Source organism: Esox lucius, chromosome 24, assembly GCF_011004845.1.
Source record: "Esox lucius isolate fEsoLuc1 chromosome 24, fEsoLuc1.pri, whole genome shotgun sequence".
NCBI lineage: Eukaryota > Metazoa > Chordata > Actinopteri > Esociformes > Esocidae > Esox > Esox lucius.
In genome coordinates, this window is record NC_047592.1 from 2,353,904 (window position 1) to 2,372,192 (window position 18,289).

At 44.9% G+C, this 18,289-nt stretch overlaps 1 protein-coding gene across 3 annotated transcripts; it reads left to right on the plus strand.

Annotated features, from left to right (window-relative positions):
- Positions 1 to 28: 28 nt before the first annotated feature.
- On the plus strand, positions 29 to 16,654 carry LOC105006244 (nephronectin). Of its 3 annotated transcripts, none has more exons than XM_029117795.2 (14): positions 29 to 181; positions 4,176 to 4,661; positions 4,806 to 4,920; positions 7,663 to 7,763; positions 7,962 to 8,054; positions 10,399 to 10,518; positions 10,672 to 10,791; positions 11,866 to 12,000; positions 12,110 to 12,190; positions 13,415 to 14,179; positions 14,548 to 14,631; positions 14,820 to 14,918; positions 15,142 to 15,413; positions 16,197 to 16,654. In XM_029117795.2, exons 3-14 carry the CDS (start codon positions 4,835 to 4,837, stop codon positions 16,293 to 16,295), a joined length of 2,055 nt encoding a protein of 684 aa, XP_028973628.2. In that variant the 5' UTR covers positions 29 to 181; positions 4,176 to 4,661; positions 4,806 to 4,834; the 3' UTR covers positions 16,296 to 16,654. The 3 variants fall into 3 exon arrangements, with proteins under 3 accessions (XP_028973628.2, XP_028973629.2, XP_028973630.2); XM_029117796.2 differs by having other exon boundaries at positions 4,811 to 4,920; XM_029117797.2 differs by lacking the exon at positions 10,399 to 10,518 and having other exon boundaries at positions 4,176 to 4,920.
- The last annotated feature ends 1,635 nt before the right edge of the window (positions 16,655 to 18,289 follow it).

Here is an 18,289-nt window from a genome sequence, read left to right on the forward strand (position 1 = left end):
CCCATGTCTCTCGCTGCGTGCGGCTGATTGGCGCGTGCGTCGGGAGGTGAGAAAAGGAAGAACCCCCGCCGATCATTGGATTAGAATCACCAGACACGAGAGAGATGGAGGGAGGGAGGGGATAGAACGGAAAAATGAAACATAGGTAGATGGAGGGCGAGAGCGGCAGAGATGGTGAAAGGTAAATAAGAGAGAAAACAGCCAGAGACGCGGTCTTAACCTTGAAGAGAAGTGACCAGGAATATAAAGTATGAAGCGCGCGCGTGTGTGTGTGTGTGTGTGTGTGTGTGTGTGTGTGTGTGTGCTACAGAGAGACGGAGACCTTCAACATGTTGCATTGCCCTCTCGTTAACTGGTCAAGTTCATGTCCACGGCCACACCTGCCAGTGTGATAAAATGGACAACACTGCCTCCGTGTGGTGGAAAGTTGCCATTGCAGCCTGTCAATCCATAACAACGGATAGACAACTGCTCCTTCATGCCGTGTCCACCAAAGATGGTGGCTATTTCATAAGTTGAACGGTTCATAAGGGACCTTGTTCCCTACTGATTACTGCCGTCCGATGATGGGGTCCACCAGATTAAGACAACCCATTGTCTCGTTTTGATCAAAGCATTAAGCATTCCACCCCAATCAGAAAACTCATCCTCTTCCATCTTTGACATAAACGTCTAGGGAAAGCTTCTCACTGTGCAGCCGTCTATCCCCTAAAGATCAGCCTAAATTGTTAGTAAATATTATGCTACACAAAGTAATTCTCAGCACATCTAATTACTCAATTTATTACACATCTCATTACACATGTTATTATTATCATGTTAATACACATTCATACAAATAAAAAAAATGCACATTATTATATTATCACATTAATACACATGTTATTATATTACCACACATAATAATCCACATATTATCTTAACAGATGTCTTATTAAATTAACTAATGTCATTACATCAACACACATCTCAATATATTAACAAACATCATGTTACACTAAAACACATGTCACTTTGTTAATTTCCACATGGTTATCTGGCTCTAGGATAATAAGTAAAGGGGTCTCATTGGTACACTTGTGTAGTATCCTTCTAGGTCTGTTACCTGATGTTGTGGACCTGGTCATTCTAGTGTTGTGACAGTCAGTCCCAGGGGGGCCAATGTGACATCAGCTTCACTCACCTGGTCTCAGCTTCACTCACCTGGTCTCAGCTTCACTCACCTGGTCTCAGCTTCACTCATCTGGTCTCAGCTTCACTCACCTGGTCTCAGCTTTACTTACCTGGTCTCAGCTTCACTCACCTGGTCTCAGCTTCACTCACCTGGTCTCAGCTTTACTCACCTGTTCTCAGCTTCACTCACCTGGTCTCAGCTTCACTCACCTGGTCTCAGCTTCACTCATCTGGTCTCAGCTTCACTCACCTGGTCTCAGCTTCACTCACCTGGTCTCAGCTTCACTCACCTGGTTTCAGCTTTAACTCCCCCTCTCTCAAACGCACATGCACACATTCTCCTTCTCACTCGCTCCCTCTCTCACAAACACACACACATAGAGACACACACACACACACACACACAGACACACACACACACACACACACAGAGACACACACACAGTGCTAGGAAACTTGACTCAAAGCCTTGCAGCAACCATTTCCTCCAGCAAGAGAAACATCTATGTTGAGCCTGTAAAACACATACACACAGAGCCAGTAACAGCTGGTTGTGAGTTACAGTGTAATTATCTCCTGCCTTTCAGCTACCAACAATTTGGATGATGTTGGATCACTACAGTATCACTGTAGGGAGAGACCTGCTCCAGGGCACGCAGCTCTCTCTCCATGACAATCTCTCCCTCTTTTTGTCTCCTTCTCCCTCCCTCTCTTCCTTTCAGATTTTTCCTCTTTTCCTCTCATTCTCATTCTCCCCTTCCCATCTCTTTCTAAGAAAGGAGAAATAAATGACAAAACAGACAGTGATTATTATTAGAGGATTTCTGTCTCTTCCTCTCTCATCATCCGGTTTCCTATTATTACAGGGAATGTGCGGAGGCCCGGAGGAGAAGGGATGACAGAGGCCCAGAGAGGAAGGGATGACAGAGGCCCGGAGAGGAAGGGATGACAGAGGCCCAGAGAGGAAGGGATGACAGAGGCCCAGAGAGGAAGGGATGACAGAGGCCCGGAGAGGAAGGGATGACAGAGGCCCAGAGAGGAAGGGATGACAGAGGCCCGGAGAGGAAGGGAAGACAGAGGCCCAGAGAGGAAGGGAAGACAGAGGCCCAGAGAGGAAGGGATGACAGAGGCCCAGAGAGGAAGGGATGACAGAGGCCTGGAGAGGAGGGATGACAGAGGCCCAGAGAGGAAGGGATGACAGAGGCCCAGAGAGGAAGGGATGACAGAGGCCCAGAGAGGAAGGGATGACAGAGGCCCAGAGAGGAAGGGATGACAGAGGCCCAGAGAGGAAGGGATACAGAGGCCCAGAGAGGAAGGGATGACAGAGGCCCAGAGATGAAGGGATGACAGAGGCCCAGAGAGGAGAAGGGAAGACAGAGGGCCAGAGAAGAAGGGATGACAGAGGGCCAGAGAGGAAGGGAAGACAGAGGCCCAGAGAGGAAGGGATGACAGAGGGCCAGAGAGGAAGGGATGACAGAGGGCCAGAGAGGAAGGGAAGACAGGGGCAGAGGAGAGGAGCGAACGGAATGGAACAGTGAGGATAGAGAGATGAAAATGGAAGAGGGGAAGGAAGGATTTGACTTGAAGAGGGAGAAAAAGGAGGAGAGGGAGAGGGAGAGGAAGGAGCGATAGGAGGGTTTCAGTTTGAGCATGAACATTCTAGAACAACCAAATTTAGGAATAACTCCTTTATACATTTATGTGTTGTGATTGCAAAGATAATCACCACCTTTGGACTTTTCACATTGAGCTGATTTAAAAACATGCAATTAAAATCAATGTCATTTTCTTTGGTTCATCTACACAATAATATTCTATGATATTGTGAAATAAAAATTATTTAAATTATTTTTACCAATTAATTCTGAAGGAAAATCTACAATATTGTCATTGCATAAGTGTTTATCCCCTAATTTAGACAATTGTAAATTAGTCAGGAGTAAAATTAGGCTTAATGACTCTCAGAAAAGTGAAAACAAGATTAAATATATTTTTTTATTACTACCTAATACCCTCAGACAAGTATTGCGTTTAAAGTGTTGATTTAACTATGTCTGGGAACTAATTTTTAAAGTCGAGTTAAGAAAAGCAGTAATTTGGTAGCTGGGAAACAACAGATCAGATATTGGTATACTTTTAAGAACATGCTTAATTTATAATTATGATGGAACAAAAACATAACAGACACAGTCATTCTGAACTGAGCTGCAGGATGGAAAGGAACTGCTCAGTGATGTCAGCATGAATCATGTTGGTTATTTAAATTTAATTCAATAAAATAATTATGTATATGTTTTGTATTTGTGAAAAATCTAAGTTTTTGGAGATTGCTGACAAAAAATGTAATATCACAATTCAATAAATTTTAATGACACTTCGTGACGCAACACTCTGCGAAGGTCCACGATGGACGAATAATATCTGTCTGTCTCTGCCTTTCTGTGGGTCTGTCTTTCCGTCTCTGCCTGTCCATCTATTTTTGTCGGTCTGTGGCCACGTGGGTCCCCGTGTGTGTCTGTATGTGACCCACTGAGCCAAATAACTTTAAATATGTCTAGTCAACGTCTTTCCGTCGTCTTCCCAACTTCCATTGCTCAGTGGGGTCTGCCCTTGTTTGTGCATATGCATGCCTCAGTGTGTGCTTCTGGAGACAGTTTAAACGGTAGCAATTTGACAAATGACCCAACAGAGGGTAGACAATTAGCCAATTTCCTCTCAATAACCAACCAGGTGGCCAGACCCGGTGTATAACCACCTCTCTTTCTCTCACTTTCTCTCTCTTTCTCTCTCTCCCCCCCCCCCCCCCCCCCCCCCCCCCCCCCCCCCCCCCCCCCCCCCCCCCCCCCCCCCCCCCCCCCCCCCCCCCCCCCCCCCCCCCCCCCCCCCCCCCCCCCCCCCCACCCCCCCCCCCCCCCCCCCCCCCCCCCCCCCCCCCCCCCCCCCCCCCCCCCCCCCCCCCCCCCCCCCCCTCCCCCCCTCTGTGTTTCTATTGCACTTTGCAGTGGTCGGTGAATAGGAGAATGTCAGAGATTATTGATCAGCCGGAGTACTCTCTAAAGAAAGAACGCCCTCCCCCCTTCTCTGTGATGTTTTGGTTACCCTCCCCACGTATGCACTTGTGTTGTGACGTGATGGAAACTGTAGAGTCCCTCCGGCAACCTGCTGCACGAGACGCACCGACCACCAGACAGACCGACCGACTGACAGACAGACGACCCTGACTCACACAAGGGCAACAACAGGGAAACCGCCACGTTCATGGACTGAGGAACACCATGACCATAAAAATCTATAGTAATTCTGTAGTCCGATAAACGAAACCGGGAGGACCTCGCAACTCCCACAGCAGTGCGCCGAGGCCACGAGCGTTTTGCGCGTGGGGGCAAACGGACAAAAATAAAATAGTTCACTCTGGAAAGGAGCGGTCTGCAGGCGTTGGGTTGTATGAGAAACATATCCTGAATAAGTGGAGACAATTTTCTGAAACGGTAAAATACGTGAAAAACACATTGGAAAACGTTAAAAAGGACACCTAAAATACTTAAAAATTCCAGAAAATAAATCTGATGTTCCGTGGTGTAAACTGTATGCTACTGCGCCTGGAATGACTGAGTACTTTCTTTCAATGAAAGGATAGTGTCAGTGAACACGTCTTTCCAGGATGGAGTTGCCGTGGATTAAACTCGTGCTGCTGTTCTTTTGGAATTGTTTGGGAAACAACAGGGCGGACTACAACCATGGTCACAGGTAATATTAGATTTTTTTGGGCACTTTATTTTACCAGGTTGGCAACTGAGCTCTACAGTTACGTGACATATTAAGTAAATGTTCCCTGCAGGGAATACGTGAATGTGTGCGTCTGCGTGTGTGAAAGAGAGAACTACAATATGAGCACTAGTTCGCCAACAGTTTAAAATATGTAGATTGAGGAGGGACGGTGGGGAGAAGAGGAACAAAAGTTTATTAGAAGATGGATGGAGGGAATAGGGTGGGTATAGATGACGGAGAGACAAAGAGAGGGTAAGCTGAGACATGGCTACTTAACAAGATGTCTTGAGTTATTGAGTAAATCATGTCTAAACAGGAACTGGGAGAGAAGATATGTCAGGAGGACACATGCGCACACACACATCCCCCTTCCCACAATCACACACTGTGGGAGAAGAAAACAGCCAGGGAATATCCCTACGTGATTCAGTCTTTATAACTACATCAGTAGTCTTGGAGAACGTGACTCAGTCTTTATTACTACAACAGTAGTCTTGGAGAACATGACTCAGTCTTTATAACCACATCAGTAGCCTTGGAGAATGTGACTCAGTCTTTATAACTACATCAGTAGTCTTGGAGAATGTGACTCAGTCTTTATAACTACATCAGTAGTCTTGGAGAACGTGACTCAGTCTTTATTACTACAACAGTAGTCTTGGAGAACATGACTCAGTCTTTATTACTACATCAGTAGTCCAGAAGAACGTGACTCAGTCTTTATAACTACATCAGTTGTCTAGAAGAACATGACTCAGTCTTTATTACTACATCAGTAGTCTTGGAGAACATGACTCAGTCTTTATTACTACATCAGTAGTCTTGGAGAACATGACTCAGTCTTTATTACTACATCAGTTGTCTAGAAGAACATGACTCAGTCTTTATTACTACATCAGTAGTCTTGGAGAACATGACTCAGTCTTTATTACTACATCAGTAGTCTTGGAGAACATGACTCAGTCTTTATTACTACATCAGTAGTCTTGGAGAACGTGACTCAGTCTTTATAACTACATCAGTTGTCTAGAAGAACATGACTCAGTCTTTATAACTACAGCAGTAGTCTTGGAGAACATGACTCTGTCTTTATAACTACAACAGTTGTCTAGAAGAACATGACTCAGTCTTTATTACTACAACAGTAGTCTTGGAAAACGTGACTCAGTCTTTATTACTACATCAGTAGTCTTGGAGAACATGACTCAGTCTTTATAACTACATCAGTAGTCTTGGAGAATGTGACTCAGTCTTTATAACTACATCAGTTGTCTAGAAGAACATGACTCAGTCTTTATTACTACATCAGTAGTCTTGGAGAACATGACTCAGTCTTTATTACTACATCAGTAGTCTTGGAGAACATGACTCAGTCTTTATTACTACATCAGTTGTCTAGAAGAACATGACTCAGTCTTTATTACTACATCAGTAGTCTTGGAGAACATGACTCAGTCTTTATTACTACATCAGTAGTCTTGGAGAACATGACTCAGTCTTTATTACTACATCAGTAGTCTTGGAGAACGTGACTCAGTCTTTATAACTACATCAGTTGTCTAGAAGAACATGACTCAGTCTTTATAACTACATCAGTAGTCTTGGAGAACATGACTCTGTCTTTATAACTACAACAGTTGTCTAGAAGAACATGACTCAGTCTTTATTACTACAACAGTAGTCTTGGAAAACGTGACTCAGTCTTTATTACTACATCAGTAGTCTTGGAGAACATGACTCAGTCTTTATAACTACATCAGTAGTCTTGGAGAACGTGACTCTGTCATTATAACTACAACAGTTGTCTAGAAGAACATGACTCAGTCTTTAAAACTACATCAGTAGTCTTGGAGAACATGACTCTGTCTTTATAACTACAACAGTTGTCTAGAAGAACATGACTCAGTCTTTAAAACTACATCAGTAGTCTTGGGAAAATATGACTCAGTTTCCATAGCCGTTTGTAGTCTAAGAACATGACTTAGTCTTCATAACTACATCAGTTTCAACACTCGTCATAACCCCATTACAGTAGTTTAAACACAAGCGGAAAAAACTTCCTAAATTGGTCCTGTTGAATTTGGGAAACAACAAACTGCAACTTTGTTAAACAAAAATGTATATATAAAAAAAAAAATAACACAATTATTTTAGAACACAAGTTCGCCACACAGATTGTAACTCTGCAAAGAACCCTCGATGCTTCATGTTATCTCTCTCGTTGAGCCACATGTATTCAGTGACTCTGACAGGTAAAGGCTCGCCCTTCAAAAGCCCTGTGGGGTTCAATGCTTATTACCTAAAAACAGACACAACATGAATCTGTAAACCTCGCAGGTGTGTGGTGAGGTGACCTTATTGGTCTCTAAACCTCAGTGGTGTGTGGTGAGGTGACCTTATTGGTCTCTAAACCTCAGTGGTGTGTGGTGAGGTGACCTTATTGGTCTCTAAATCTCACTGGTGTGAGGTTTCTAATGGGACCTAGTGGGCTTCCAAAAGTTGTCAAACAACACAACCAGACAATTATCGTACCATTTTGGTTCACTGACTTTTCTGGTCTTCGACTGACTATTGCCCGACAGTGCTAAATGTTATTGGCTGCTTGATGACTGTGCATGTCAGTAATTGGCTACTGATTTACGTTGGTGCACTGCGATCACCTACCAACAGTTAGTTCTGGTCTCTGATTGGCTACCTACTGATGGTGTTAGTCTGTTATAGGTGGACGGGCCAGGAGGTGTTGTCCAATGGGCTTTGTTGGTACGGGACGAGGATGGAGTGCTGCTGGGGCTGGACCAGGGCTTCCTGGGGGCAATGCCAACGTGAGTACACACTAACATACACACATACACATACACACACATACACACACACGCACATACACACACACACACGCACATACACACACACACACACACACATACACACATACACACACACTCACACACACGTATACACGTACACACACACACATATGTAGTCAAACAGATTGACATGGTGTAACATCCCTGTCTGCTCAGCTCTGTGCCAGACAGAGTGTAAACATGGAGTCTGTGTTGGACCGGATAAATGCAAGTGTCATCCTGGATTCACTGGCAAGACCTGCAATCAAGGTAGGACTAACTGTCTGTGTGGGGGAGAGGGGGGAGAGAGGGGAGACTGACTGTCTGTGTGGACGGAGAGGGGGAGAGAGGGGAGACTGACTGTCTGTGTGCAGGGAGAGGGGGAAACTGACTGTCTGTGTGGAGAGAGAGGGGGAGAGAGGGGAGACTGACTGTCTGTGTGCAGGGAGAGGGGGAGACTGACTGTCTGTATGCAGGGAGAGGGGGAGACTGACTGTCTGTGTGGAGAGAGAGGGGGAGAGACTGACTGTCTGTGTGGAGAGAGAGGGGGAGAGACTGACTGTCTATGTGGAGGGAGACGGGGGAGACTGACTGTCTGTGTGGAGAGAGAGAGGGGAGACTGACTGTCTGTGTGGAGGGAGAGAGGGGAGACTCACTGTCTGTGTGGGGGGAGACGGGGGAGAGAGGGGAGACTGACTTTCTGTGTGGAGGGAGAGAGGGGAGAGAGGGGAGACTGACTGTCTGTGTGGAGGGAGAGAGGGGAGACTCACTGTCTGTGTGGGGGGAGACGGGGGAGAGAGGGGAGACTGACTTTCTGTGTGGAGGGAGAGAGGGGAGAGAGGGGAGACTCACTGTCTGTGTGGAGGGAGAGGGGGGAGACTGACTGTCTGTGTGGAGGGAGAGGGTGGGGGAGGGGGTATAGTATATGGTGTGTGTATGAGTGTGTATGTGTGTAAGTGTGTGTGTGTGTGTATGAGTGAGGGTGTGTGTATGTGTGTGTATGAGTGAAGGTGTGTGTATGAGTGAGGGTGTGTGTGTGTGTGTGTATGAGTGAAGGTGTGTGTATGAGTGAGGGTGTGTGTGTGTGTGTATGAGTGAAGGTGTGTGTGTGTGTATGAGTGAGGGTGTGTGTGTGTATGAGTGAGGGTGTGTGTGTGTGTGTATGTGTATGAGTGAGGGTGTGTGTGTGTGTGTGTATGAGTGAGGGTGTGTGTGTGTGTGTGTGTATGAGTGAGGGTGTGTGTGTGTGTGTATGAGTGAGGGTGTGTGTGTGTGTGTGTGTGTGTGTGTGTGTGTATGAGTGAGGGTGTGTGTGTGTGTGTATGAGTGAGGGTGTGTGTGTGTGTGTGTGTGTGTGTATGAGTGAGGGTGTGTGTGTGTGTGTGTGTGTGTGTAGGAGTGAGGGTGTGTGTGTGTGTGTGTGTGTGTGTGTAGGAGTGAGGGTGTGTGTGTGTGTGTATGAGTGAGGGTGTTCTGGTAACATAAAGTGTAAAACATTCCAAGCATGCTGGTTGAGCAAAACCAGTAAGGGCGTGTTAAACTAGACACATTCAGAGATCTGTGTGTGTCTGTGTGTGTATGTCTGTGTGTGTCTGTGTGTGTGTGTATGTTTGTGTGTGTGTGTGTAGGTGTCTGTGTGTGTGTCTGTGTGTGTGTGTATGTCAGTGTGTGTGTTTGTAGGTGTCTCAGTTTGTGTGTCTGTGTGTGTCCGTGTGTGTATGTGCCTGTGTGTATGTGTGTGTGTATATGTGTGATCTCATACTTTATTTCTGGTATACACATACAAATAATTTTTTAATAATAATTATTCAATCTTTTTATAATTTTTTTTAGTGCTTTTCTCTCCTCATAGCTATAAACATACAACTATAGACACAGAACAGTAATTTTCTGATTAAGTGAAGAAGGAGGATGTGTGTGTGAGTTGATGAAGAGGGGATGTGTGTGTGAGTTGATGAAGGGGCAGGTATGTTTGTGTGTGTGTGTGGGGGGGGGGACGCATTGGTTGTGAAGGGGGATGTGTGTGTGTGAGTTGATGAAGGTGCAGGTATGTTTGTGTGTGTGTGTGGGGGGGGGACGCATTGGTTGTGAAGGGGGATGTGTGTGTGTGAGTTGATGAAGGGGCAGGTATGTGTGTGTGTGTGTGTGGGGGGGGGACGTGTTGGTTGTGAAGGGGGATGTGTGTGTGTTAGTTGATGAAGGGGCAGGTATGTTTGTGTGTGTGTGTGTGTGTGTGTGTGGGGGGGGGGGGGGGTTGGTTGTTAAGGGGGATGTGTGTGTGTGTGAGGGAGGGGGGTGGGGGTTGGTTGTGAAGGACGAGGTGTGGTTCAGTATGAAACTATAAAGAAACCACACCTGTCAGAAAACAGAATTCCTGTAGTATACTATACTTTAGTGGGCTGCCCTGCTAAATATAGGAATGCATTAAATGATCTCTCTATCTCCATCTCTCTCTCTATCTCCATCTCTCTCTCTATCTCCATCTCTCTCTCTATCTCCATCTCTCTCTCTATCTCCATCTCTCTCTCGGTCCCATCTATCTCTTCGCTCCTCTCTACCTCCCCGCTCTTCCTCTCTCTCCCCCCTCCCCCCCCACCTCCCATCTCTCCTGTAGATTTAAATGAGTGTGGTCTGAAACCCAGACCTTGTAAACATCGCTGTATGAATACTTACGGGAGCTACAAGTGTTACTGTCTTAACGAATACATGCTGCAACCTGATGGGACCTGCAGGAGTGAGTCACACACACATATATACACACACACACACACACACACACACTGCAGAGGACCTGGTCTGTACCTGCAGGTAATTTAGTGGTGGTCTGGGTAACCTATCATAAAACTTTGTTATATGACTTCCTGTTTACTTCCTACTTCCTGTCTAGATGCCCGTACCTGTGCCATGGCAAACTGTCAGTATGGCTGTGAGGTCAGCAAGGGGGAGGTCCGATGCCAGTGCCCGTCACCAGGGTTACGGCTGGGCCCGGACAGACGCACCTGCGTGGGTGAGTGTTATGGTCCGACCTCTGACCCTAACCTAGAGTGGTCAGGCTATAGAAACATAAATTGGCTGATGTCACAGAACCATAGATAACAACCGCTTTATATAACATTTCGTAAGTGTTACTAACTAACTATCAGTCTCACATTCTGTCAACTAGTTGCATTTGTTGAATCCTTTGGGTTGAATTCCAGCTGAACTCGGAAAGGGCAGCTCGGAAAGGGCAGCTCGGAAAGGGCAGCTCGGAAAGGGCAGCTCGGAAAAGGGCAGCTCGGAAAAGGGCAGCTCGGAAAAGGGCAGCTCGGAAAGGGTAGCTCGGAAAGGGTAGCTCGGAAAAGGGCAGCTCGGAAAAGGGCAGCTCGGAAAATGGCAGCTCGGAAAAGGGGAACTAATGTTTTACCCATAGATACAAAAGTAATTATGCTTGAATATCCATATTAGACTGAAAGACGTGAAGTAACTTTGTCCAAATGCTGAGGCTGTCCAGGCTCATTAGTTCATTTCCTGTTATTTTACTCCATTTAACTGTCTCCACTCCAGAATGTTCTGCAATATCTGGGACGTTGTCTTGGCTTAGTAATGCTAGATCTTTGTAAAGCACACAGGCCCATGGTCTCTCTTTTAAACCACAGCATGTCGCAAAGGATCAACATGATTGCAGGCGAAAATCACTGATCTACAGCTATTACAAAACAACTTTTATGTGGATGTGATTCAGTCTCACTACCCATGGTACATTTCTGTTGTGATTCTCTCAAACGCTGCCATTGTCACCAGCTCTGATAATGACTGTCTTCGGCTGTGTCCAAATGTCTCCTACCACATTCTTAGAAAACAGATGTAAAAGCTAATAGGGTGTTTGAGACAGTCACCGACCCCTGGGCTACAAGCCTTTATGAGTCCTTGATGAGGTTGGTAAAATTAAATCCATGAAAGGGGGATAAATGTCACTTTCAAGGGATATCAGCGTTAAGTGATTCTGTTTTTCCTGATTCACTGGGATATATTAAGGAAACACTCACCAATCCTTCCTTTACTAACTGCTGCTGTAGAGTTGACGTGTGTGTGTTTCTCCTAGATATTGATGAGTGTGTAACAGGTCGAGGGGTGTGTCCTCAAAGCAGGAAGTGCCAGAACACATTCGGCAGCTATGTGTGTAAATGTTACCATGGCTACAAACTCACCTACATCAATGGAAGATACCACTGCATAGGTAAGATGCACGCACACACACACACCAAATATCTCTATGATGTAATATCTCAAAAGTGTATATATGAGTGTGTGTGTACATGCCTGCATGCGTGTGTCTCTGGTTTCAGATAAGGATTCCCGTCCCTTCTGCTCCCTCAACCCTGCCTCACCCAAGTGCCGCTGCAGAGACCAAGGAAAAGACTGCCATCGTAAGAACCCGTTATAACACCTCATTAAAACACCTCGCAATAACGAAGAAATAGACTGCCATAGTAATAACCCGTTATAACACCTCATTAAGACACCTCACTGTAACAAAGAAATAGACTCCCATCGTAAGAACCTGTTATAACTCCTCATTAAAACATCTCTCAGCAAACGAAGAAATAGACTGCCATCGTAAGAACCCGTTATAACACCTCATTAAAACACCTTGCAGTAACGAAGAAATAGACTGCCATTGTAATAACCCGTTATAACACCTCATTAAGACACCTCACTGTAACAAAGAAATAGACTCCTATCGTAAGAACCCGTTATAACACCTCATTAAAACACCTTGCTGTAACGAAGAAATAGACTGCCATCGTAAAAACCTGTTATAACTCCTCATTAAAACACCTCTCAGCAAACGAAGAAATAGACTGCCATCGTAAGAACCCGTTATAACACCTCATTAATACACCTTGCAGTAAGAAGAAATAGACTGCTATCGTAAGAACCTGTTATAACACCTCATTAAAACACCTTGCAGTAACGAAGAAATAGACTGCCATTGTAATAACCCATTATAACACCTCATTAAGACACCACACTGTAACAAAGAAATAGACTCCTATCGTAAGAACCCGTTATAACACCTCATTAAAACACCTTGCTGTAACGAAGAAATAGACTGTCATTATAAGAACCTGTCAAAACACCTCATTAAAACACCTTGACGTCCGTCCTAGGAACTCCTGTATATTGTAATCTTAATGTATAAGTATAATCTATACATTTGTTTCCGAGTTATAGTACCAGAATCAGGTTGAATTAGAACTACTGCAGCAAACGCCGGTTCATCTCCATTCAGCTGAGACCAAGAACAAATGGCTCCAGTGGAAACCGGATCAGCTGGATAGTTGAAGAACATTGCCTGGTGCCACCAATCACGGTGCTGTCTACCAGAGTGGCCAGTTCAGTCCGCAGACTTGAACCACTTGGTGGAATTGGCATTAGAACATGCAGGTTCTGCAGCAGCTGATGCATTAAGCCAACATCCCTGTGGGACATTTTATAATCCATGTGCTGAATAATTCTGGGTGTTAAACCGGCAGGTTTCCAACCCGGTACCAGGTGGATGTACCTATTAAACTGGCCACTGAGAGAAAAATAGGAAGCATTCAGTTTGAATGGTGTTTCAGTAAACGTGTTTCTCTTTTTTCTTCCAGCTGTTGCCAAGGTCACCATTGAGCCTCCTCAACCCAAAGCAACTCCTGAAGCACCAAGACCTACAACAAAACCAACCCCTAGATCTACAGCCAGACCTACACCCAAACCTACACATAAACCTACAGCCAAACCAACACCAAAATCTACACTCAGACCTTCACCAAAACCTACACCAAAACCTACACCCAGACCTACAACCCAGCCTACAGCCAAAGCTACACCAAATCAGACAACTACACCCAAACCTAAACAGACACCCAGACCTACACCTATAAAGACAACCAAACCCTCAACAACCATTACATTCAGAACCACAACCACTACTACTGCAACCATAGCGACTGCAACCACAGCAACCACTACCAAGGCAACAACTACCAGAAGACCTACCACCACAACAACCATCGCTACAACAAACGCTGTCCCAACAGCTGATCCCATGACACCAACCACTACTCAGCCACCAGCAACTACCAGTCATATTCCTACCACTACCCCTGAAACTACCACCACCAATCTTGTTATGACAACCAGATTTCCTACAACAACCATTGACTGGACAATCATTGTCCCAGCAACGTTTGACGCGACGACCCCTAACCCGACAACAGTTGAGACGAAGACCACCGTCCCGACAACACCCACCAAAAACACAGTCCCAAACACTAGCCCCTCCCCTAACAACATTAGCCCCTCCCCTACCCCCACTTTCGACAACCACATTCAGAAGGAGGTGACACAGAGGCCAAGAGGAGATGTGCAGAGTAAGGACTCACAAACACTTTAGATAATGTTCCCTTATGTACAGTAAAGCATCGGGAGGAATTATTCATTGACTGTTGTGTTCTGGGCAAAAGTCATGTTGGAAATGCAGGGAAGTGTTCAGGGCCCTGGTGGGGTGTCCTGCAAGGTTCTATATAATCTAGGAAAGACAAACCCTGATAGTAGCACCACTAGTCCCTCATAGTAGCACCACTAGTCCCTGATAGTAGCACCACTAGTCCCTGATAGTAGCTCCACTAGTCCCTGATAGTAGCACCATTAGTGCCTGATAGTAGCACCACTAGTGCCTGCTTATCTACACATTCAGTAGGAAAAGTCATTGATGTGTGATTCCCACTGTGTTTTCCAGTCCGTCGTCATCAAGGTGCTAACCAGGTGTTGGACTTTGACATTGAGCTTGGCAACACTGCTGAGAACCACCGGGACGACCCAGGTACACACACACACACACACCACAGACACACACACCACAGAAACACACACACTAACCAACTTATCTGTTGTCGACACCAAATGCTAACTGTCCATGTTCTGTATGTGTGTGCATGTGTGTGTATGTTTGTGGTTGTGTGTATGTGGTTGTGTGTGTGTGTGTGTGTGTGTGGGTGTGTGTGTGCGTAGACACTGGTTCTCTGAGCTGTTCCTTTGACCATGGCCTGTGTGGTTGGATCCGAAACAGAGATGGAGATCTGCACTGGGAGACAGCTAACGACCCAGCAGGTAACACACCACACACACACACACACACAGACACACACAGAGATACACACACACAGACACACAGACACCCACAGAGATACTGGGCTGGGTCACAAGGCCTTTCCTCCTTGTGGGCTGGGTCACAAGGCCTTTCCTCCTTGTGGGTGGGGTCACAAGGCCTTTCCTCCTTGTGGGCGGGGTCATATGGTCTGACATCTCTCTCTCTGACCCCCCACCCCCCCAGGTGGCCGCTATCTCACTGTCCCAGAGTTAGGAGCGGAGAAAGATAACATGCGAGGCGCGCGACTGGTCCTCCCCATAGCCCCAAGCTGGAGCGAGGGCCACCTCTGCTTCTCCTTCCGCCATTGGCTGTCGGGACACCACGTGGGCGTGCTCCAGCTGTTCGTCAGGAGGACTGGGAGGGGTTTGAGATATAGCCCTGCCCTCTGGAGCCGGACAGCAGGGGGGGGGTGGAGACACACACAGGTTACCCTATTGGGAGTCGGGATGGACAGTGTGAGTAACACGCACACACATGCACACACACGGCCACACACACACACACAGACACACACACACATGCACACACCACAGACACACACACCCACACAGAAACGTTTTTTTTTTACTGTGAGAACAGTTTAGCCTCACCTCTTAACCTAACCTCAATAACCGAACCTTAATGCATAAACCTAATCCTGAGACTAATTCTGACCCTAAACTTAACCATGTTAATTAACCCTGTTTTCCTATCGTCGTGAGGACCATGTTAATTAACCTTATTTTCCTATCGTCGTGAGGACCATGTTAATTAACCTTGTTTTCCTATCGTAGTGAGGACCATGTTAATTAACCTTGTTTTCCTATCGTAGTGAGGACCATGTTAATTAACCTTGTTTTCCTATCGTAGTGAGGACCATGTTAATTAACCGTGTTTTCCTATCGTCGTGAGGACCATGTTAATTAACCTTGTTTTCCTATCGTAGTGAGGACCATGTTAATTAACCTTGTTTTCCTATCGTCGTGAGGACCATGTTAATTAACCTTGTTTTCCTATCGTAGTGAGGACCATGTTAATTAACCTTGTTTTCCTATCGTAGTGAGGACCATGTTAATTAACCTTGTTTTCCTATCGTCGTGAGGACCATGTTAATAAACCTTGTTTTCCTATCGTAGTGAGGACCATGTTAATTAACCTTGTTTTCCTATCGTAGTGAGGACCATGTTAATAAACCCTAAATGGTCACTAGGATGGTAAAACACTGAGACGCCCCGAAATTCTGTTCTTTGTTGTGATAGGTTCTGCTGAAAGGAGAGAGGAGGCGTGGCCACAAGGGAAACATCGGAGTGGATGACCTCAGACTGAGGAGAGGAGTCTGCCGGGATGAGAGACTATAACACACACACAAACACACCACAGACACACAGCACAGACACACAGACACACACACACCACAGACACAGCACAGACACACACACTATCACATATCTTTGATTCTTAAATTTGGTCAGCTACACATTTGCAGATGATATTGATTGATGAACCTCATCAATCAGATTGATTAGAGCATGACTATGATTCGGCTGTATCAGCTGATTGTATGAATAAAGAAACACATAAGAATTGGTCAAAATCCATTTAGTTTTTCTATATATTATTTCGGTAACTTATATTCAATAAAAGATTTGTGTCTGGGGAGCCCTTCTGATTGGAGCGTATACAAACTAAATGAGTTGGTATTAAAGTCTCGCAGTGAACCACGTTTTATATGTGTCTGTGTGGGTTTGTGTGTGAGTGTGTATGTATGTGTGTGTAGCGGACATGATGCTGCTTTCTCATCCACTTTTTCTTCTTTCTTTTAATTAACATGTCAGACTAAGGAGGAAGAGCTGTCATCTAATTAAGAGTTAACCAGTGATTGACAACATCCACGGTCTGCTTAGCTGGTGTTTTGACTGTCAGAGGTGTAAATGCTTTATAGCTGGTGTTTTGACTGTCAGAGGTGTAAATGCTTTATAGCTGGTGTTTTGACTGTCAGAGGTGTAAATGCTTTATAGCTGGTGTTTTGACTGTCAGAGGTGTAAATGCTTTATTGCTGGTGTTTTGACTGTCAGAGGTGTAAATGCTTTATTGCTGGTGTTTTGACTGTCAGAAGTGTAAATGCTTTATAGCTGGTGTTTTGACTGTCAGAGGTGTAAATGCTTTATTGCTGGTGTTTTGACTGTCAGAGGTGTAAATGCTTTATTGCTGGTGTTTTGACTGTCAGAGGTGTAAATGCTTTTTTTGCTGGTGTTTTGATTGTCAGAGGTGTAAATGCTTTATAGCTGGTGTTTTGACTGTCAGAGGTGTAAATGCTTTATTGCTGGTGTTTTGACTGTCAGAGGTGTAAATGCTTTATTGCTGGTGTTTTGACTGTCAGAGGTGTAAATGCTTTATTGCTGGTGTTTTGACTGTCAGAGGTGTAAATGCTTTATTGCTGGTGTTTTGACTGTCAGAGGTGTAAATGCTTTATAGCTGGTGTTTTGACTGTCAGAGGTGTAAATGCTTTATAGCTGGTGTTTTGACTGTCAGAGGTGTAAATGCTTTATTGCTGGTGTTTTGACTGTCAGAGGTGTAAATGCTTTATTGCTGGTGTTTTGACTGTCAGAGGTGTAAATGCTTTTTTGCTGGTGTTTTGATTGTCAGAGGTGTAAATGCTTTATAGCTGGTGTTTTGACTGTCAGAGGTGTAAATGCTTTATTGCTGGTGTTTTGACTGTCAGAGGTGTAAATGCTTTATTGCTGGTGTTTTGACTGTCAGAGGTGTAAATGCTTTATTGCTGGTGTTTTGACTGTCAGAGGTGTAAATGCTTTATTGCTGGTGTTTTGACTGTCAGAGGTGTAAATGCTTTATTGCTGGTGTTTTGACTGTCAGAGGTGTAAATGCTTTATTGCTGGTGTTTTGACTGTCAGAGGTGCACATGGTTTCTGTAGAGGGTTTCTACCTGGCTGCATGGGAGTAATGAATAATGCGAGTTAGCACATCCAATGGCAGTGTCAGCGATAAGTAGAAACTGACATCAATTGGTTGACGTCTTCCAACACATTTATAGAAACTGCTGTGGTTTTGTTGTGTGTAATATATGTCTGTGTGTGTAATATACGTGTATGTGTGTAATATATATGTGTGTGTGTAATATATGTCTGTAATATATGTGTATGTGTGTAATATATATGTGTGTGTAATATAGGTGTATGTGTGTAATATATGTGTGTGTGTAATATATGTCTGTGTGTGTAATATATGTCTGTGTGTGTAATATATGTGTATGTGTGTAATATATATGTGTATGTGTAATATATGTCTGTGTTAAATATGTGTGTCTGTGTAATATATGTCTGTGTGTAATATA